The sequence below is a fragment of the Echiichthys vipera genome (genome assembly GCF_963691815.1).
Source record: "Echiichthys vipera genome assembly, chromosome: 17".
Classification (NCBI taxonomy): Eukaryota; Metazoa; Chordata; class Actinopteri; order Perciformes; family Trachinidae; genus Echiichthys; species Echiichthys vipera.
In genome coordinates, this window is record NC_139842.1 from 27646844 (window position 1) to 27669206 (window position 22363).

General features: G+C 43.9%; 1 protein-coding gene across 1 annotated transcript in view; it reads right to left on the reverse strand.

The window, feature by feature from the left end:
* Positions 1-7611, reverse strand: part of tanc2a (tetratricopeptide repeat, ankyrin repeat and coiled-coil containing 2a) — a 102533-nt gene extending 94922 nt beyond the window's left edge. The window contains exon 1 of the mRNA XM_083931424.1: positions 7516-7611. Coding sequence (XP_083787550.1) covers positions 7516-7585 — 70 coding nt within the window. The 5' untranslated portion in view covers positions 7586-7611. The remainder of the gene's footprint in view (positions 1-7515) is intronic.
* Between the last annotated feature and the right edge of the window lie 14752 nt (positions 7612-22363).

The following is a 22363-nucleotide window of genomic DNA, read 5'->3' on the forward strand; positions in this document are numbered from 1 at the left end:
TTATCATATTCGTCCCTCCGAATGCCGCTGGATCCCTCTGGATCAATCCAGCATGCCAACAACCCACAGATGTGACTGTCCGCTTATATTTTCCATATAGTCCACCTTTGATCGTAGCGAGGCCGTGTTTTTCTCCAGTACATGAATGTGTTTGAGCGCATCTGCAGTCATCTTCGGCTTAACTCATTCTATTGCATTTCTATGTTTTGCTCTGACAAGTTGTTCATAGCAATATCAAGCTAATTTACTTTGTCTAATGTTTGGATATTTGAGAGAACCTCCAGTTTGCTGTCTTCGATTCCGCGGAGGATACATAGTTCCCATTGTATATTCACCTGTCTTTGTTCTACTCGTGGTCAAACTTTTCACGCAGTGCAGAATTCCAAAAACACACTCCTGCAGATTCCTGATGGACGTTACTGTGAACGCGTTCATTCTGGTGTCTGTGAACGATATGCTCTCTCAGTTTAACTTCATTTATTGGGCGCCAGATTTGTACAGAGCATTCCAGGCGAAACCCAGTCTAAAACACACCGTAAACAGACCTAATATGGAGTGGAAAAAACACCCAATCTGGCAACAGTGTTGCACTGCGTATGCGTCATCCAAACAAAAAACAGCATGGAAGCAACAGCAACGTGTAGGGGACAAAGTACCACGGAGGCTTCGTATTCTCGTTTAAACAAGTTTTATGACAAGGTCGTGAGGATGGGAACAATCTTATTTTATATTGCCTGCTGGCTTTCAAAAAGAAAATCGGCACTTCAGTAGGAGTGACCCCGAATAGTCAACTATTCGCTCCGAGGAGCCTAAATCGACGGCCAATCACATAGTCGAATCGTTGCAAAATGCGCAAAATGTGGTTATGAAACAATGGATTATTCCATTCAGGCTCTGGGGGTGCTGAATGTCTGATCTTACATACAGATGCTTGGTTTCGCCCCAATAAACCATGATAAATAGCCTATTAGGGTAAAAATATAAGCCTATTAATAAATACTGTTGCTAAAAATGTGAAAATAACTCATGTGCTTTTAATCTATCTCCTTAGTCTGTGGGAATATTCCCCTCCCCCCCTTAGACTAAGTTGTACTATCCAGGATCTGGCACCGTCACAGCGCATCTTGGCTGGGCTTTAAATCTATCTGGGCACCAGAAATACAACAGTCTGCTCCTGTTTAATCATCATAATTTCATTGAATATTTGCCCATTTGTTGTTATTTCATTCTAGACGTTCAATCCGACACAGAGTGAGAGTGAAACTACAGTTCTAAATATACCGTCAGCTATTGTCAAAGAAAGATACAAATAAAACACATATATGTTCTAACTACAAATACTTTTAATAACATGCCCCTATCAGAAATCAGAAATCACATCTCTCAGTAACCCTCTGCCTGACACACATGACCGTGCAGCGCTGGACTCACGTGCAGCTGCCCATGTCTGCTTCATGTCCACGGCTCTCCACCGGATCAGAAGGTTTTTCATGAGCAAAAAAAACCAAACTGATTTGACAATCAGTCAACTATAGGCAAGACGTGATGATTCAGATTCGACCATGAAAATATTTAGTCGGGGACACCCCTACACTTCAGTCACATCCACAGCAAACCTGAAACGGCACATTGAACTGAAGAACCCGCCATTTAAGGTATGGGCAAGCAAATAAAAAAATCAAAAGACGGTCAAGACAGATCCTCGACACAAATCCCATTAACTGCGTACAGTAGCAGCTCCATTGTCATCTTCCAGCCACAGCTGGACAACTTGCTGGTGCAGTTATTCGAGACCTGCAGCCTTTGAGTAAAGTGAAAGTTTCAAGTTCAACCTTAATTTCCTACCTCAGCCTGGTTCCTGGTTTTACTATTCATGTAACTTGTTAAACCTGGTATATTTTGCCAGGATTTCAGTATTCCTTTTTAGTATGTACTCAAATGGAAAATTATTAGAATTAAAAAAACATTTGCACCTTAAGGATTACAGTCCTCATTTTCTTTTAATAATTCCTCATTAAAAAGACCATTCAAGCAGCAATTTTTTTCTCATGTATTTGAGAATATACTGTAGGTGTGAAAGCTGCAGCTGCTCGTGTGTGGACTGAATAAATAGCAGCAAAGTGTTAAAGCAACAATGTAACAGCTCTAATGTAAACCCTGGCTGGATAAGGATTCAAAATTGGATATAAAGATGAAAAAGTTTCCGTGTTGAAACTGACACAATAATTGCTGTCTGTGGTTCTATATGGGCTTTGGCAATAATTTTGAAAAATAATAGCTTGCAGCATCATATCAGAAAAACATTTCTGGAACTGTGAACTTAGTTCCTAATTTTGAATTATGAGCTATGAACTGAACTAGTTCATTTTTAAATTTTTGAATTGAACTTTGAACTAGTTCATGTAGAAAATGAACCATCCCAACACAGTTTATTTTTCAATAAATCATTCCAGTGTAAATTAAGTTCAATATACAGTGGAGATCAAAATTAGAGAACAAATTATTAAGTCTTGATTTATTCTGAAATATTGTTATTTTTTTACTGTTCAGAATTTGATAGAATATCAGCTGTGTCTATAGCACTGCTGTGCTAGCATGTTTTTTTTAAGAAACCAAGGCACTATTTTGTGAAAAAAAGTGATCGAAATTAACAGTAACCACTGTGTCAGAAGAGAAGATTTCAACAATGTTTTCTTTTGCCTATAGGATTTAAAGATGAACAGCAAGTGTAGAGGCCACAGCTTTGAATGACTTCAACACATCTGCGCCCACAGGACATCACTAGTTTTTCACACTGCTCTTGTTTGATCTTGGTCCATTCTTCTACATTCTCTTCCACAGTTCTGTAACTGTAGTGGGTTTCTTCGACCTTACTTCGTTGAAAAGGATTTTCCAGATATTCTCTATGGGGTTTAGATCTGGATTCTGGGCTGGACATTTCATTGTTTCAATATCCTTAGCTTCAAGGAACTGCTTAACCCATTTTGCAGTGTGACAGGGGACATTGTCCTGCATGAAAATTGCAGCTGATTGGGAGACAATTGCAGTGGAGGTATTGCATGTTGCTGAAGGAGGTTCACATAAACATTTGCGTTCACCCTACCATGTAGCTATACAAGAGGCCCAACTCCTGCTGCCGAAAACATCCCCCAAACAATGACACTTCCTTCTCTAAATGTAACTGCCTTCTTTACACACTTTGGGTTCAGTCTTTCCCTAGTCCTATGCCCAACATAATGTTTCCCATCAGACCCAAATAAATTGAAAGTCCTCTCATCACTAAAGACATTCTGGACTAGTTCTCCTCTGTGCACACAACATGCTCTTTAGCAAAGTCTAGCCTTTTTATTCTTTCTGCTGATGAGAGGTTTGGTCACTACAGAGTGGGGTTTCAGTCCAGTAAGTGTTATACAATGAGACACTGTGCAGAGACAGATCCTTGCCCTGTTCAGCACTGAACTGATGAGCAACTCCAGCTGCAGTGTAACCGATTCCCCATTGAGAGTAATCCTGTCCTCTCGTGCACTTGTTTTACGTGGACAACCAGCCTTTTTGAAGGACTTCAATGAATCTGTGTCATGTAAAGTTTCAATCTTCTTGAAATCACAGACTGTGAACCCCCAACCTCTCTCTGATGGTTGAGAGGGTCATCCCTTTGGCCTTCATCTGGACAACCCGCTGTCTCAGGGTTTCAGTCACCTTAGAGCAGCTCGCCATCTTGCAAAGTAACCAGGAGAGCTGCCAGGTAAATAGGGTGTGTCCAACAATGAAGTCAATTGTCACCAGGTGCCAGATTAACACCAATAACTGGGAAGGATCTGAAAGTGTTCTCCAATTTTGCTCACTGTTTTTTTCCCCACAAAATAAAGGTTTATTTAAAAAAGCATGCTAGTTCAGCAGTGTTAAAGCCAAGGCTGATAAAATTATGAATACTAAAAAAAAAAACAGTATTTCAGAATCAATCAAGACTTAATACTTTGTTCTCTAGTTTTTATCTTCACTCTAACTTAGACGGATGGGCAAGAGTGCATAGCTCACATATGCGCGTTCTTCCAGTCTGCTGTACTCCGACGTCCCCTGTTGTTCATTTGTACAGAATTTCATATCACACTACTGCTGAAACATATCTATTTGTGTAGTGTTGGTTTCGAAGGCTTCATTTGTGACTTTTGACGGTAGAAAATCCCACTATATACTCCGTTGCAGTCAGTCTTCTGCAGTAGTACAGAGCAGTGAGGCAGAGACCAGGAAGTGCTGATCAATCACAGCAGACTGGGCTTTTCTAGAGGGGATCTCAAAGAGTCAGGCGCTGACTTCTGGTGACGCCATGTTGGAGATAGCAGCTTAAAACTGAGCAGTTGATTGACTGTTTATTTCTTAACAAAAGTACCTAAAACTTGGCAAACTTACACAAACTCGACATGGTAAATTCAGTGAGAGGAAAAGGCTTGAAACAGGAGCACACGAATGACAAAAACAAAAATTTGAGGCAGCTAACTTAAAGGCAGACTCCGAGTGGCACAGCAAGTGCTAGCTCTAGCAACCATAAGCCTGCAATAGAAGCTGAACTGGAGAAGTTAAGGGAAGGAAATCGAGATGGACATGAGCAGACCAAACTGTCACTGACAAAACTTGAATCTTTCATGCTAGAACTCAAAGGCAAAATGACCAAACAAAAGACCAAGGAACTACAGAGGCAGAAAGACGTATTAGCCCATCAGAGGATATGGGGATGAGACACCAGAGAGCAATACACTACCTGCTACACAGAGAGATGAAAGAAGATCAAATAACTTATTTTTGTGAAGGAGCTAATTCAATCGGTCCTTCAACAAATGTCTGATGAATATACAAATTAAGAGAGTACACTGCTCCCTTACAGCCAAGCCAAAGATCCCAACTGCCACCCCGAGGTCACTGAATGTCAAGTTTCTGGATTACTCTGTGAAGGACGCTATTCTAAGACAAGCATGGACCCACAGGCAGAATCTTTACAAAACAGAGCCGATATTCTTCAACCATGATTACTCCCCAGAGCTGCGAAAAAAAGAGAGCCAAGGTGCGTGATGCAATCAAACAGTTAAAGCAGAAAAACATCAGCGCCATATGCATCTACCAAACACAGCTAAGGATCTCCACTGGTGATGGTGAAAAGACCTACTCGATGCTAACACATGCCCTCCCGCGCTACGGGAGGTCGGGATCCAGGCCTTGGAGAGCGAACTGTCCCACTACAGGAGCAGTCACCCTCCGCAGCCCAAGCTTCACCAGGGACTGGTTCATGTTCAGGTTTGACGTAGCTGAACAACAAAATAACACTGAGAAACCCAGTTTGGTATTTGGAGGTTCACTGTATTGCTATTTCTTTAATGTTATTTGTCCTATTTTGCCTTGAGATTGGATATGGGTCACTGTCACTATACATGATTTCAATTGTTCTTGATTTAAGGTGTATTTGTAAAACGCTGGAAGGAGAGTATGCTAAAAAGCACAAATTAATAATAAATGGATAGTTTAACCTGTATCAGCTATAATGTAAAGGGAATAAGTAGTCCAATTAAGAGAAAAGGGGTGGACCAGATATATAGTAGCTCCTCCTTCACAAACGGGAGGAAAAGAGGAGTTTCCATCATGCTAAATAAAGGGGGTAAAGAGGGTAGATATGTGACGGTAATAGGCACTATTGGAGGTACTAAAATTACACTGGTTAATCTACAGTATATACCCTGAAGGAGAACTCCAAATTTCTTTAAGATGATACCATCTCTATTAGCAGACAAAGCAGAGGGAATTTTTTTAATAGGTGGAGACTTTAACTGCATTTTGAGGCAGACTGCAGATAGGCCTGTTGTGATTAGTTCTGGACAGTTTCTCTCTCCTTTTTAATCGTTGTTTTTGTCTCCCTCTGTCGGTGTTTTTCTGTATGTGCTTTCTTTCTGTTTTCTGGTTTGAGTTTGTTTTCCTGGCAGGTGATCCTTGTTAACACCTGCCACTCTGTATATTAACCCGGTACTGAGCCTCACTCGGTGCCGGATCATACCCTCTACATACCCTGATGTCTCCCTGTGTACCTGTTCCTCTTGTGTCCATTCATCGTGTCAGTTTGTATCAAGTTCTCTTCGTGTTTTTCCTTTTGTTAGTGCACCTTTTGTAAATAAGTTTTATTAAATTTGTTAATACCGTCTCCTGAGTTCTGTGTATGAATTTGGATCCCCTCCTCCGTGTATTCTCCATCATCACACATGACAAGGCCCTTTATATAAATGGACAGTGCTAAGAATTTTTCCTGCTGGGACGTGGCAAGGAAAAGGAGATGCTTTGTCCCCCTCTTTGTTTGCTCAGTATTGAACCGCTAGCCGAACTGATAAGTTTTGATCCTCTAATACAGGGTATACTGGATGAAGGAAATAACCAGCATAAACTGGCACTTTTTGCAGATGATATATTAATATTTTTTGAAAATCCTATTAGCTCTGTCCCAGCTCTCCTACATGACCTTAATGAATACAGTAAAGTGTCGGGCCATGAAGTTAATATGAACATATCTGATCTCTTTCACAAGATCCAATCAGGGATTCACATATCTTGGCGTTTTACTCACACCTAAAACAAAACAATTATTTTCCCCTAATTACAATAAACTGATCAAAGAAATTAAAAAGGACTTCAATAGATGGGAGTTGCTCCCCTTGTCACTCTTTGGTTGAATAGAGTCTGTGAGAATGAATATAATAATAAGGGATTTAAATCTTTTTTCACAACTTAGGGACAAATGTTTGAATTACCTTCAAGTGATCTATATAGATACTAACAGATCAGAACATTATGTCACGAAAAATACAGATTGGGAAAATATGCGAAAGGAACCTACCAATATAGAAAGTCATTCCATATATCTATCTATGTCAAAGAAGAACTGGAAAGAGAACAATGTTATATATGACATGTTTTGTTGATGATTGCAAAAAAAATTATCACTATCAATTGGATGAAACCCGACCGTCCCATGATCACCCAGTGGTTACAGAAAGTAAAACATGTTAACATGATGGAATATATGCCTGCCCAATTAAAGCTAAAAGTACCTGTTTTTATGAGAAGGTAGGCCCAGGACTCTTATACACCTATACTTTACCTATCATAATTTATTGTTTATGTGCTACACCCCTTACATGGATGGTTCTTTGTACTCGTCTTTGTCGTTAATTGCCTGTTAATGTGCATTTAAGGGCAATAAAGTTTTTTTTTAAAAAAGAGAGCTGCAACAGAGCGTCTCAGACAAAGGGTGCATAAAGATACAGTAGCTACGAGCACTATGAGAAAAATAAAGCTTTTTTTAACATTAAAGCATGGAAATATGTTCTACTAGAAACACAAAATACATGTATGACATGTATGAACCTGAACATTTAAAAAATGGCCCTCCATATCAAAAAGGCAGCCGACCCCCGCTCCACATTATCCCTTACTAATGTAAGTGCACCACACTGAATGTGTTCAGATGGATAGACCTACCGATTCTTTTTACCAGACAGAGGTTGAGTAGGGGAGAAGAAGGAAGAGAACGAGTGAATCCCTCTATCATCCTGACCTCTGACCCCTCTGACTCTATGCCACTGCCACCTAAGAAAGAGAGAATCAAATATAAGCATATATGAAATCATGGAAACCACCAAAAGAACATACCTGCAAACTGCCACCTATACATCAGAATAGAGAAACATTTTCTCTGTAAAATGAACATGAATGGAGCTTCTGACATGACTGAAGTTGTACGATCGAACTTGATGCAATCTTTATGAACGCAAAACAAGATGAGAGGCTGAGAGGATGTAATAACACAGAGGCACTCACCTCCATTGTTGTTCTTGCTGGTTTTGCCTCCAAGCAACATCTTCAGGCTGTTTCAAAACATGATTGCTCACAATGACAGGTCACACACACACAGACACACACACACACACACACACACACTCACTTCCTGGGGAGAGAGAGAAAGAGAGGGAGAGAGAGAGACAGACAGACAGAAAGCGTCAGATAACTGAATTGAATGTCCATTCCAATCATATTCATACATGTACAAAGTTTATGTATACATCAAACAATCGTACAAGTGCCATTATAACATGACACTTCTCACAGTTACTCTACTGATACTGTGATGCAAAGCTCGCTCCTGGCCCCTGAACGATCTGTGTGTGTGTGTGAGTGTGTGTGTGTGTGTGTGTGTGTGTGTGTGTGTGTGTGTGTGTGTGTGTGTGTGTGTGTGTTCTCCATTAATCAGGTTTTTTCTCAACTGTTTCTAAGGTGGAGCCTGTATAGAATAGAATAGAATAGAATAGCCTTTATTGTAATTGCATCTGCATACAACGAAATTGGAGTGCTACTCCCCCTTGGTACATTTTTAGAAAAATAATATATAGTAAAACAATAAGCAAAGTATAATATAAGCAATAAACACACAATATAGTATAAACAATATAATAATGTGAACGGTATAAACAGATGGGAACAGTATAAACAGATGGGAACAGTATAAACAGATCAATGGGAACAGTATAAACAGATGGGGAACAGTATAAACAGATGGGGAACAGTATAAACAGACGGGTGGAGAACAGAAACTATACTAAAATAAAATATGTATATTATTATTGCACAAGAGTTTTAAAGTGGCTTTTTTCAGTTTAAAGTGGCTTTGTTAAGTTATTTAGATTCTAAATTTTAAATCTGATCAATGTGATCAATATTTGTTACATTTGAGGTAGTTTGTTTCGTTGTTTTATTTTTTGTTATTGACTGCAGTGATAGCTCTAGAAAAGAAGCTATCTCTGAGTCTGTTTGTCCGTGATTTTTGTGACCTGTAGTGTCGGCCTGAGGGTAACAGGTCAAACAGGTGGTTGCTGGGGTGAAAGGAGTCCTTGATAATGTTTTCAGCTCTGCTGAGGTAGCGAGAGCTGGCAATGTCCTCCAGGCTAGGCAGAGATGACCCTCTGCAGTGCCTTCCTGTCTGCGGCTGAGCACCCTGCATACCACGCTGTGATGCAGTACGTCAGGATGCTCTCTATGGCGGCTCTGTAGAACATCACCAGCAGCTTCTCCTCCAGGTTATTTCTCCTGAGCCTCCTCCTCCTTACAGACCCCTTGTCGGCCCCTCACCACCTCACTTCACACCTACCTATTCCACCCCCCCCCCCTGCTCTAAATCATGTCCTCCACAACCTGACGGCCGCAGCCCTCCCCAAACGGACATCTCTACAGTGTCCGTCACGCCTGACCTGGTGAGAAGACAGCTGACGAGACTCCACCCTGGCAAAGCTGCAGGGCCCGATGGTGTATTTCTCAGGGTGCTAAAAGCCTTTGCCTCCCAGCTGTGTGGAGTACTAAGTCAAGTCTTCAGCCTGAGCCCGCACCTCCAGAGGGTCCCTGCCTCGTGAAGACCATGGAGAGACTCGTCCTGGAGCAGCTAAGGCCTATGGTCAGGCCCTTCACAACACCACTACAATTCGCTTACCAGCCCCGCCTGGGAGTTGAGGACTGCATACCTGCTGAACAGAGTGTACAGTCATCTGGAGAAGCCTGCGAGTACTGTGAGAGTCATGTTCTTTGACTTCTCCAGGGTATTAAACACCATCCGTCTGGCTCAACTGGGTGAGAAGACGGCTGCGATGCAGCTGGAGGCCAACATCGTGACCTGGATTGTGGATTACCTGATGGGCAGACCACAGTATGTACATCTACATAACTGTGTTTCCGACAGGGTGGTCAGCAACCCTAGTTTTGACAGAGTCCTGCCCCCTTCAGAAGTTTTCTGATGACTCAGCAATAGTTGGCTGAATCAGAAAGGGGGATGACAGTGAATACAGGACTGTTATTGGCAACTTTGTCACTTGGAGTGTGCTGAATCATCTGCAGCTCAGCGTGACTAAAACAAAGGAGCTCGTAGTGGATCTGAGGAGGGTGAAAACACCAGGGGGGTCCCTGTGGACACTGTAGAGGAGTATAAGTAGCTGGGGGTGTACTTTAATAATAAGTTGAACTGGACCAGAAACACAGAGGCTGTCTACAAAAAGGGCCAAAGTTGACTCTTTTTCCTGAGGAGGCTGAGGTCCTTTAACATCTGCCGGACGATGCTGAGGATGTTTTATGAGTCTGTTGTGGCCAGTGCGATCTTTTTCGCTGTCACATGCTGGGGCAGTGGGCTGAAGGCCGCAGACACCAACAGACTGAACAAACTGATCAGGAGGGCAGGTGATGTCGTGGGGGAAGAGCTGGACACCCTGACGACCGTGGCAGAGAGGAGGATGCTGTCCAGGCTTCGGTCTATCCTGTGTGTGTGTGTGTGTGTGTGTGTGTGTTTGTATGTGTATGTTTGTGTGTGTGTGTGTGAATGATGGAGAACAGGTTCAGAGAGGTGAGATCGGGGAAACACAGGAGGGAAAATCAGATGAGAAGATAAATTAACTGGTTGAAGAGAATTTAACATGGAGAAATCTGGTGGAATAGATAGAAGATGCAGTGATGGAGGAAGCAGCAGAGACAGACATAGATAAATCCAACGCTATTATTAAACTGTAAAGAAAGGGGAAGAATAAAAATAAATTAATTCTATAGCCCGAATAATTTTTCTTTTAAATCTTCCCTTCTGACACAATGGTTACTGTCATGATTCCATCATGGCACCCCTTTTGTCTCCCTCTGTCTTTTTTTCCCTGTATGTGCTCCCTTTTCTGTGTTTCCCTGTTGTGAGCTGGTTTTCCCGGCAGGTTGGGAAAACTCCTGTATGCCTCCCTGTATATTAAGCCAGAGCTGAGTCTCATTCGGGGACGGAACGTTATTCCAGATACTCCAGATAATTTAGCAGCAGGAGCGGTAGCATGTAGCAGGGCTGGCTTCATCCTTGTGTCGATGTTTTCTCACTCCTCCGTGGACCTATTTGTGAGTGTTCCTAGTGTTTCTTTGCTCCAGTTGCCTGTCTCCCTGTCGAACTGCCTGCCAGCCTGCTTGCTTACCTGCCAGTTTTTCCTAGTCCTCTCCGTGTTTTCCCCTCATTCTCTGTGCACCCTTTGTGTTGTGTAAGTTTCATTAAATCTGTTAAAAATTACTCCTGAGTTTGTGTCTGCATTTTGGTCCAATCCTCCGTGTTTTCCCTGTCACCGTCCCTGACAGTTACCATGTGACATTTACCCTTGGATCAGGAGCATTATACCAAATTAATCGCACCTATGGCTGCCCAGCCCAACCCCCTTTATATATATGTAGCACACACACTCTCCCTCTTTACTTCCTCCTGGTTGGTAAGCTTTCACCAGTTTGAGACTTCTAAGAATAGAATTGAATGACGGATCGCCAATGGCTCCTGTCTGTAGTCAGGCTGTTTCATTGTTTAGCACAGGTCCAGCTGCGGCTCCTCTGGGCAGGTGAATGTGCATGACATCAGTGAAGAAGGCAGTGAAGATGGCGCTGCCTACCGGATCAAGAACGAGAGACCCGAGTCAGATCTTTCTCTTGGAGCCCTGTTCTCTCGAGCGGCAGTGGCTGCTGGCATTCGTCCGACATCATCTCCACCACAGACCTCTCCGCTGGACCGAGACCCTTGGAGCTGGGGACAAACTGCTTTGCCTTTGTACCACAATTTGGTTAAGCACCTGCAGAGCTCTTGGGCTTGACCAAGGGAAGCTGCCCCCCCCCGGTCTGCTCTTAGTGACGCTTCAGTGCATGGCCTTGATGATGTAGCCGGCCTTTGCACTGCCGGCTGGGGACTCTACCACAGGCAGCAGGGCTGTCCGACACCAAAATAAAAATTGTCATACCAGTGATGGTCTTGTGGTCAAAGCTTATCAGTCTATGGCCATGGCTTCTAGGCTGGCAAACACCAATGCCCTTCTGCTGGTGTATTTGGAGGGTCTGATTCGCAACTTAGAATCCAAAAGCCCTGCTGACCTCCTGTTGGAGATAATTAAGGTTATGGAAACAGTGATTCAGGGCGCCCGCGCTCAGGCTAAGTCTCTGGGTTATTCATTGGTCCAACTGACCATGGCCTGCCGGCATATCTGTCTGAGCCAGTCTGGTTTGCCAGATCCAGACCAAGCTGCTGTCTTGGAGGCCAAGATAACTCCTGGTGAGGTGTTTGGGCCAGCCTCGGAGGCTGCACTGGATCAAGCTCAGAAGGTCAGGCAGCGTACATGGTTGTTGCAGCTGCCTAGACAGTCAAGACTGGAGGCTCGTGGACCTCCCGAGGGGCGCCCTCACTTTTCAGGACAGAGCTCCTCCCGTGGCTCTGGTAATGTGGGACAGGGTCGATGACTGGCTAGTGTGTGCACCATCAGAGGTTTCAGCGTGAGGCTACATAGATGCCTTGCTGGCACATCTGGTTGCACCTGAATGCAGAGAAGAGCTGCCTGGTGAAGGCCAGGTCAGTAGTATATCTGGGTCTAATCCTGGACTCTGTCACCATGACGGCATTCCTCACACAGAAGAGGAGGAATGCAATAACGTAGTGTATCATGCGCTGCATTTCAAGCAGGTCAGTGTCAGTGGTGCAGTGTCAGAGAATGTTGGGGCTCCTTGCAGCTGCCACCAAGGTCGGTGGCCAAACCATAATTGCACACGCGCTCGTTCCAATTATGGTTTGGTCAACAAAAGGTCCACCTGCCCAGGGACAAGTGGAAAACGCTCACCTTGCCTCGCAGATGCCTCCAAGTCCTCCTTTGGTGGTCATGGTCGCAGGGGGTCCAAAAGGGAGTTCCTTTGGGCCATGGAAGCTGCAGGGTGACCATAACTACGGATGCCTCCCAGTCAGGTTGGGGAGCAGTCTGAGAGGGCAGGTCTGTTCGTGGCCTATGGGATACTGTTGCATGTCAACCTCCTGGAAACGGAGGCAGTTTGACTGGCCCTGAGAAAATTTCTCCGGATTTTGACAGGGAAACCGGTCATGATTCACACAGACAACACAACCGTCGTGTCCTAAATCATTCGCCATGGGGGGTTAAAGTCCCCATCCTTGCATGCAAGGGTGCAGCGACTGTTCTTGTAGGTACAGTCCAAGTGCATGCTCCTGAGGGCTTTCTATCTTCCGGGCCCCCAGTATACAGCAGACCTGATGTCAAGGAGAGGTCCCCATCCGGGGCACCTTCATCCGCAGATTGTGGACCAGGTTTGGCGCCAGTTCAGTCGGGAAGAGGTGGACCCCTTTTGCCACGGGAGAGAACAATCACTGTCCTCTATGGTCATCAATACACAGCCCATCAGGACCACTGGGGACAGATGCCCTCAGCCCCTTGTGAAATGCTGGAAGGTCACCCATGGCGTCTTCTGGTCAGGCCGGATATGCTATCCCAGGTACAGGGGAGGATATAGCACCTAGAGCCACAGACCCTGAATCTTACTTAGGGGTACTTAGGGCTCTTTGCTTGCACCCCTTTGAGCCACTGTCCAGTCTGGACTTGCATCTTCGCTGTCTAAAGACTGCTTTTTTGTTGACCATTGTTTCGGCTAAATGGGTCAGCGAGTTGTATGCTCTCTAGACCCGGCTTGTCTCAGGTTTGGGGACCGAGACAGAGTGGTTCACCTGCTGCCTAACCTAGCTTTTCAGCCTAAAGTTCTAATAGGGATTTTCTCTCCCTCCAAGCCTCTGGTACTTTAGTTTTTCCATCCTCCGCCTCACCTCTCTGTGGAGGCTGAGAAGCACCACAGCCTGTCAGGACTCTCCGGTCTTACTTCTCTTCTGACAGGCTCCTCGTCTCATATGGTGGTGCCACACTGGGCGTGGATCTAATTTCCTTGGCTTACGTGCATGCCGGAGCGGATCCTCCTTCAGAGCTTGTGGCTCACTCAACAAGGGTGATGGCCATTGGAGGATGTGTGTAGTGCAGCAAGCTGGGCTTCCTTGTCTACTTTCACCAGGTTTTATAGACTGAGTCTGTCTTCTTCTGCTGTAGCCTCATCAGTTCTTGGGGTCGCTTGAGTTTTGCTTTTCTTTACATTTGAACAGTTCTTTTGTTAAATGCTCCAAGATGTTTGTTTTAGTTGGGCACTTTGTTTTGATTTTCTTGCCTTGTTTACTGGAGAAATGATGTGTCCGAAAGCATGACTGCTGACAATAAAGTGTTTGGACGACATCGTATTCGGTATAGACTTTCTTTATTTTGGTCTATAAATGTGTACCAGTTCACTCTCCTCGTAACTGATTTGGTATGCTGTCAATTGGTTACAAGTTCACTGAAATGAAATAAAACGAACGTTTACATATGTAAACATGGTTTTATGAATGAAAGTAAGTCTGTAACCCACTGTTGTCACTTGTGGTGATGGTTGGTACTGCTTTCCTTCCCAGTCGGTAGAAAAGAAGGAGAGTGTGTGGGTGCGCAGGATATATATAGGAGTTGGGCTGCGCAACCACAGGTGCGATTCATTTGGTATAATGCTCCTGATCCAAGGGTAAATGTCACATGATTACAGGTTCACTTACATTCATAAAACTGTGTTTACATGCGTAAACGTTTATTTTTGTTGAAGTGCCTTTGTTATTTTAAAAAACATGCTAGCACAGCAGTGGTTTATCCCCAGCTGATAGTCTATCAAATTCTGGACAATAAAAAATTACAGTATTTCAGAAAAATCAAGTATTTATACTTTGTTAAATTAATTTTGATCTGCAGTGTATATCTGGGCCCAGACGTTGGAGTAGAAACCGCCCCCCTGCTAGTCAGTATTTCCTGCAAGCTCAGCCGGCTAAGAGCAACAAGAAAAACCTAAGCGACAGTGGAGCCCCTGCTGTGTGGAGCAATAGGCTGGGAGGGGACGGATTTATACAATCACCTTAAAAAACAGACAACCAACCTCCAGAATTTTACATGGTGCCGTCGCTTCAAATGCCTTTGTCTCAGTGATAATCCTGCTGTTTCTAACAAGTGTCCTTTCTGTGGCCTATGAGAGACTATTTTCCATGTTTTTACTGACTGCAAAAGACACACACCTTTCCTTTTTCTTTTATCTTTAGTGCTGGGTACAAAAATAGCAGGAAATGTCCTGCGACTCCCCCATAAAACTAACAAGGACTGCATAATATTGCGTAATATTGCGAAAATTAGGAGCATTGTGTCTCAGAAAGATGCAGAAAAACAAGTCCATGCATATTTTACTTCTAGGCTGTACTATTGCAACTCCTTATTTTCAGGCTGCTCCAATAATTCTGTAAATAGTCTCTTATTGGTCAAAATTTGCTGCAGCTCGAGTTCTAACCAAAACAAATTGAAGAGAACATACAGTATTTCTCCTGTATTAGCTTCTCTGCACTGGCTACCTGTAGAATTTAGAATATAATTGAAATTCCTTCTCCTTTCCTAAAAAGCTCTTTTTGGTCAGGCTCTGTCAAATCTTAGCTCATAGTACCGTATTCCCCCACTAGATCACTGCGCTCTGAGAATGCAGGGCTACTTGTTGTTCCTAGAGTCTCCAAAAGTAGAATCAGAGGCAGAGCCTTCAGCAAACAAGCTCCTCTCATGTGGAACCATCTCCCAAGTGTAGTTTGGGAGGCAGACATCGTCCACATACTGTATATAAGAGTAAACTTAAAACTTTCCTCTTTGATAAAGCTTATAGCTAGGGCTTACTAGCCCTTAGCTATGTTGTTATTGGCATTCAATTTCTCTTAGAGCCTGCATGTACGGGGCCTTAGCTAATTTTTTTATGCTTTATGATGCTGCTATAGGCCTAGTCTGCCGGGGTATAATAATGTTCCTGATACTCTGAGCTTCTATCATCTCTATCTGTATCATTCATGTCTCATCAATGCATGTAACTAATTGAATTTCTTCTGAGTTGTTTGTGCTTTCTCGTTACGCAGGTGCTGATTGTGGTGGTGCCTGCTGCCCTGGTCCTGCATGACACTTCCTGATGCTATTAAAAATGTATTAAAATGTATTAAAATTTTAACGATACCTGTCCTTATGAATGCAGCAATGGACAGAGACATCCTTGATGAAAACCTGCTTCAGAGTGCCCTGGACCTCAGACTGGAGGAGGTTAATCTAACAGGACAATGACCCTAAGCACAAAGCCAAGATAACAAAGGAGTGTCTACGGGACAACTCTTTGAATGTCCTTGAATGGCCGAGCCAGAGCCCAGGCCTGAACCCGATTGAACAGGCTTCCCATCCAACATGATGCAGCTTCAGACGTCATGCAAAGAAGAATGAGAGAAAATGCCAAAAAAGTAGGTGTCAAGCTTATTGCATCATGCTCTAAAAGACTTGAGGCTGTAGTTGGTGCCAAAGGTGCATCAACAAAGTATTACGGTTGTGAATACATGTGATTGTTATTTATTCTTTATGATCAGGGGCCTGTTTCACAAAGCAGGTTCAAAAAACTCTGAGTTTAACCCTGAACTCTGAGTTGATCTACTCTGAGATAGGAAACTCTGAGTTTTCGGTTCCAGAACAGCAGATTTGCTTTAGGTTGATCAACTCAGAGTAGTTTGACCTGGAGTTAAGGGCGTGCACCACAAGTAAAAAAAGACAGCATCAATGGAGCCCTGATTCGACGAGTCATCATGGCAACGGGGAAGCGAAGGGCTACGCTACCACTGCAACTGTAAATATGAATGCACTCATACGGAGTTTGCAATCACAGTAATATCACAGGGGGAACTGCATGAGTGGGAGCCTATTAATTAGGGATGTCCGATAATATCGGCCCACCGATATTATCGGCCGATATTGAGTTAAAAATGTAATATCGGTAATTATCGGTATCTGGCTTTTTACAACCGATGTTAGTTCTGTAGGCTTCAGCATTTCCGAGTGTACCTGAATGCAACACGGGCCGTTTACAGGCGCGTGCTTGATGACGTATAACAACAACAACACGCTTCACTCGTAGGTTGCTAACCGTGGCTAACAAGCTTGCTCACCCGGTGCATGAGATGTCCGTGGTTTGAAAGTATTTCCAAGTGTCATCTACTAACAGTATATGTGCGCTTTGCAATGACTGCAAGGCGTTTTGGTTATGAGAGGAGGAAACAAGGCGTCTTCCTTTAATACATCACATTTGATCACCCACCTCAAGAAGAATCATGCGGAGTTAAACGCTACATCTGTGCAGCAAAGTGATGAAAAGAAGCAACAGCCGACACCGAGAAAAAAACTTTTTCTATCGTTCAAGATGCCGGATTCACCAAACGTGTGGAGTTCCTCGAGCCCCGTTATCTCGTGCCCAGGCGCAAGTGTTTCTCAGACCAGTGCTTACCCAAATTGTACAGCATTGTTTACTGTCACGTCGAGAAGGTAATTTCTGGTGCTGTATCCGTTAGATCCAATACAGGTTAGCATGTTGAGCTTAACTGCTAATTTATTGATTGTATTATTTGCCAAGTTACGGCTCTGTCGTTACTCAGTCTGGAAAAAGAAAACTAAGTTTGATTACTACTCTGGACTGAAGCTATGCATCTTCCTTGTTGTGATGTTGTCTGTAATTTTGTTTGAGGCAAAATATTCTCTCTAAAAACACAAACAAATAAGTGAATGGCACTTTTTTCAATAACTTATTTTGTACAGACTGTGTTTACATTTGAAAAGCCGTGTTGCATTTATGTATGCATCCAGTGGGGCATCACAATAGAATTAGGCATAAAGTGTTAATTCCATAATAGGTGATATGTGATGAATTTTGGTGTAAAAAGGCTGCATATATCGGTATCGGGTGATATCGGTATCGGGTGATATCGGTATCGGAAATTAAGGGTTGGACAATATCGGAATATCGGATATCGGCAGAAAAGCCAATATTGAGCATCCCTACTATTAATTTATTTCATTTAAGTGCAACCCCGCGGGGGAGAAGCGCAGCTTAAGATGAAACATAAAAACATTTTTCAAACAGGTAAAACCTCAGCACAGTCTCATGGTGACGCCTCATTTTGAGCATGTTTTACATCGTAAAGTTAATATTACCGTAAGTGGCTGTTTTTTATACAACATATAAATGTTATATAAAAAACTCCCATTTGCAAAAAAAACGCAGCGCAACACACAATATCTGCTGTGATATGAGAGCATTACTGGTTGTTAATGTTGGAAATGTAAGGAGGGATGAGATGGACTGTGTTGTGCCGTATTCAGCCCCCTCGCATTATATGTGATATTCTGGATCAGAAGGCTATATAGGAGTATTTTATATACCGGTAACCCAACTAAAAGCACACACTTTTGAACCTATGAATTGCAAGAAAAGCTGGAATTATATTTAGGAAACGCTAAGTCAAATACATTCAACTTGCTCAAAAGATCCATTTCATTAATTTTGTAATTATGGCTGCAGTATATTAAGGACGTCTATGCGCGGTCTGATAATCATCTCCCGACGAATATTTAATTATCTGCGCAGTAATGCTGCAGCTTCATCCACGGGATCGTTATCAAAAGGACACTGTTTGAAATAGTCGCCACCTAATATAACTTCTAATGTCTGATTTTTGCAGTGATTTTCTGAAAAAACAGACAGAACTATACTACGCCAAAACTCGCCCGCTGACTGAATGAATGAGGAAATCAAACACCGTGTGTGGCTGAAAGAGGGCGGAGACAGAGAGAAACTCAAGGTTTTCTGAGAAAAACCTGGTCCCGACCAGGTTAGTTTCAGAGAGCATGTTACCATGGTAACTGGCTGAGAGGTTAAGTTACCTCTCTTTGTGAAACAGGCTAGAGTTACCCCTCTGTCTCTGGTTTGAGTTACCTCCCTTTGTGAAACGGAAAATTCAGAGTTTCCCTCATTTCAGGGTTAACAGACTCAGAGTTTTAACTCAACCTGCTTTGTGAAACAGGCCCCTGGTTTTTCATTGCACCATGTGTACACACACACACACTTCCTTAATTATTTATTTGTTTGTTTATTTCGGGCATGTCAGTTAGATCAATCATCATCACACATTATCTTAGTTTAAATCATACAATTCACACGTCCGAAAGGGAAAGCGGGAGAAGCAAAAGTTTATCTAGTCCTGCCCCTGTTACGCACAGAATACATAATCTGCATCATAATATTTTTCTTATGACATCTGACATAACATGTTTCAGCAGCAGGTAGTAATCAGAGCTGCAGTCTAGCTCTAGACAGTCAAACAGACTATGAGTGTTTGCACAAGTGTCCATATTAGTCCGTCATGAGTGAGCTTACACACAAGATGACATTTGCCTCGTACTGTGCTTTTCAATGTCAGCTATTGTTTGGGTATGAGAGGTTTTTGTTTTCTTCTCCCATATCGTCTCAACACAGTATCTGCTGACTCCTGCCTTTGACCTTTATCAACCCTAATCCTGGGTCAGTCTGTAACGATTAATAGTTTTTGAAGACACTCAGTTTTGCTGTCTTTTTTAACTTGCTGCTTAGTTCATTCCGCTGTCAGACCCCGTGACCGACATGGTAAAGGATTTTAATGTAGTTCGTACCTTTCTCTCTCCCTCTCAGATTGTGTCCCTCCTCTCTCTCTAGGAATAGTATTTGCAGGTTGTGAGGGAGGCTTTTGTTGGCAGCCTTATAAATCACCTGTACTGTTTGAAATCTTATTAAATCATGTAATTTGAGTAATTTTGATTTGATAAATAATTGATTTGTATGTGCCCTATAGTTGCCATGAAGTAGAATTCGGAAAGCTCTTTTTTGGAGTATTAACCGGGGATGTGTGTTGCCTTTAAAAGTGTGTCCCAACACCTCTGCACAGTATTGTAGGTGCGGAGAGACTAGTGAGCAGCAGATGAAGTGCCTTCTGATTTAATAGTTTTTCTGCCTCCTAAATATTTAGGAACTTTTTTTGATTGCAATTTGAGTTTTACTTTTAACACTAACTATATTAAAAAAAAAAAAGCAATGCATGGCTTGCATCTTATCAGAAAATTGAATATTTTTATGTGAGTAATAATACTTTAGATCTGATCTATCAGGGTCTTGTAGAAAGTGGTCTGTTCTACAATATATGTACATGGTATGGTCACCTGGGGGATAAAAACAGAGCCAAACTGGCAAAAATGGTTAAAATGGTAAGTAAAACCATAGGGTGGGAGCGGAAACAGCTGTGATGGAAAGCACATAGGATTTTGGCTGATCCCAGTCACCCCCTGGCCTTTATTGTCCACAATGTGGAAATAAATTTCCACATTGTGGACAATAAAGGAAAGATTGAGAAAGATTTAGATTTAGATTTAAGTGGTCCTGCCACACATGCATGTGCGTGTAGCCGTGAAAAAAAGTTGGTATTTCACATATTGGGGAACGGTCTGTGAAAACTGTGTGGTGGCAATCCCAGCCCATTTGTTTTTCAGTATTTCGATTACTGCTCCGTTAAAGCTGGATCACAACGCAAGCGATAAACGCAGCAGCTCTAGCAGGGGACCCTAAACTTCCCTTTCCCGGGCCACATTAACCAGCTCTAGCTGGGGGATCCCGAGGTGTTCCCAGGCCATTGTGGAGATAAAATCTCTCCACCTAGTCCTGGCTCTTCCCCTAGGCCTCCTCCCAGCTGGTTATGCCTGGAACACCCCCCTAGGGAGGCGCCCAGGGGGCATCCTTACTCAACTGGCTCCTTTCAACGCAAAGGAGCAGCGGCTCTACGAGTTCCCCACGAATGGCTGAACTTCTCACCCTATCTCTAAAGGAGACTCCAGCCACCCTCCTGACAAAACCCATTTCCGACGCTTGTACCCGCAACCTCCTTCTTTCGGTCATGACCCAGCTTTCATGACCATAGGTGAGGGTAGGAACTAAGATTGACCGGTAGATCAAGAGCTTTGTCTTCCGGCTCAGCTCTCTTTTCATCCCAACGGTGCGGTAGAGCAACTGCAATACCGCCCCCGCTGCTCCGATTCTTCAGCCAAACTCACGCTCCATCGTCCCCTCACACGTGAACAAGATCCCGAGGTACTTGAAGTCCTTCACTTGGGGTAAGGACTCATTCCCTACCTGGAGTAAGCAATCCACCGGTTTCCTGCTGAGAGCCATGGCCTCAGATTTAGAGGTGCTGATCCTCATCCCAGCCGTTTCACACTCGGCTGCGAACCGACCCAGTGAGTGCTGAAGGTCACTGACCGACGATGCCATCAGGACCTCATCATCTGCAAAAAGTAGAAAAGAGATCCTCAGCCCACCGAACAGCAACTCCTCCCCACCACGACTACGCCTCAATATCCTTTTCATGAAAATCACTGGTCAACCCCCACCAGGAATGAATCCGACTTACTGCCGAGGATCCGGACACAGCTCTCGCTTTGGGTGTACAGAGATTGGATGGCCCACAGAAGTGACCCCATCACCCCATGCTCCCGCAGCATCTCCCACAGTGTCTCCCGGGGGACCCAGTCATATGCCTTCTCCAGATCCACAAAGCACATGTAGACTGGATGGGCATACTCCCAGGCCCCCTCCAGGATCCTTGCGAGAGTGAAGAGCTGGTCAGTTGTTCCACGTCCAGGACGGAATCGCATTGTTCCTCTTCAATCTGAGGTTTGACAATAGAATGAATTACTCTGTTCAAGCACCTTGGAGTAGACTTTACCGGGGAGGCTGAGTAGTGTGATACCTCTGTAATTGGCCCACACCCTCTGGTCCCCCTTTTTAAATAGGGGAACCACCGCCCCGGTCTGCCACTCCTTTGACACTGTCCCAGACTTCCACGCAATGTTGAAGAGACTTGTCAACCAAGACAGCCCCTCCCAACCCAAAGCTTTCAGCATTTCTGGACAAATCTCATCATCTTTGCCACTGTGGAGTTGTTTGAGTACCTCGGTGACTTCCGCCAGAGATATTGACAATGATTCCCCATCAGCCTCCAGCTCTGCCTCTACAAAAGAGGGCATGTTAGTCGGATTAAGGAGTTCCTCAAAGTGTTCCTTCCACCGCCCGATTACCTCATCAGCTGAGGTCACCAGCGTCCCGTCCTAACTGTAAACAGCTTGGAGGGTTCCCCGTTTCCCCCTCCTGAGATGTCGAATGGTTTTCCAGAAGCACCTTGGTGCTGCCCGAAAGTCCTTCTCCATGACTTCTCCGAACTTCTCCTACACCCGTTGCTTTGCCTCTGACACAGCAGAGGCTGCAGCCATTCTGGCCCGTCGGTACCTTGCAACTGCCTCCGGAGCCTTCCGGAATAACATATCCCAGAAGGGATAACAGATATAAGGACATATCTCCTTCTTCAGTCGGATAGCTTCCCTGACCACTGGTGTCCACCCCGGTGTTCGAGGGTTACCGCCCCTTGAGGCAACTAAGATCTTGAGGCCACAGCTCACCGCTGCAGCTTCAGCAATGGTAGCTTTGAACATTGCCCACTCGGGTTCAATGACCCCAACCTCCACAGGGATGCCAGAAAAGCTCCGCC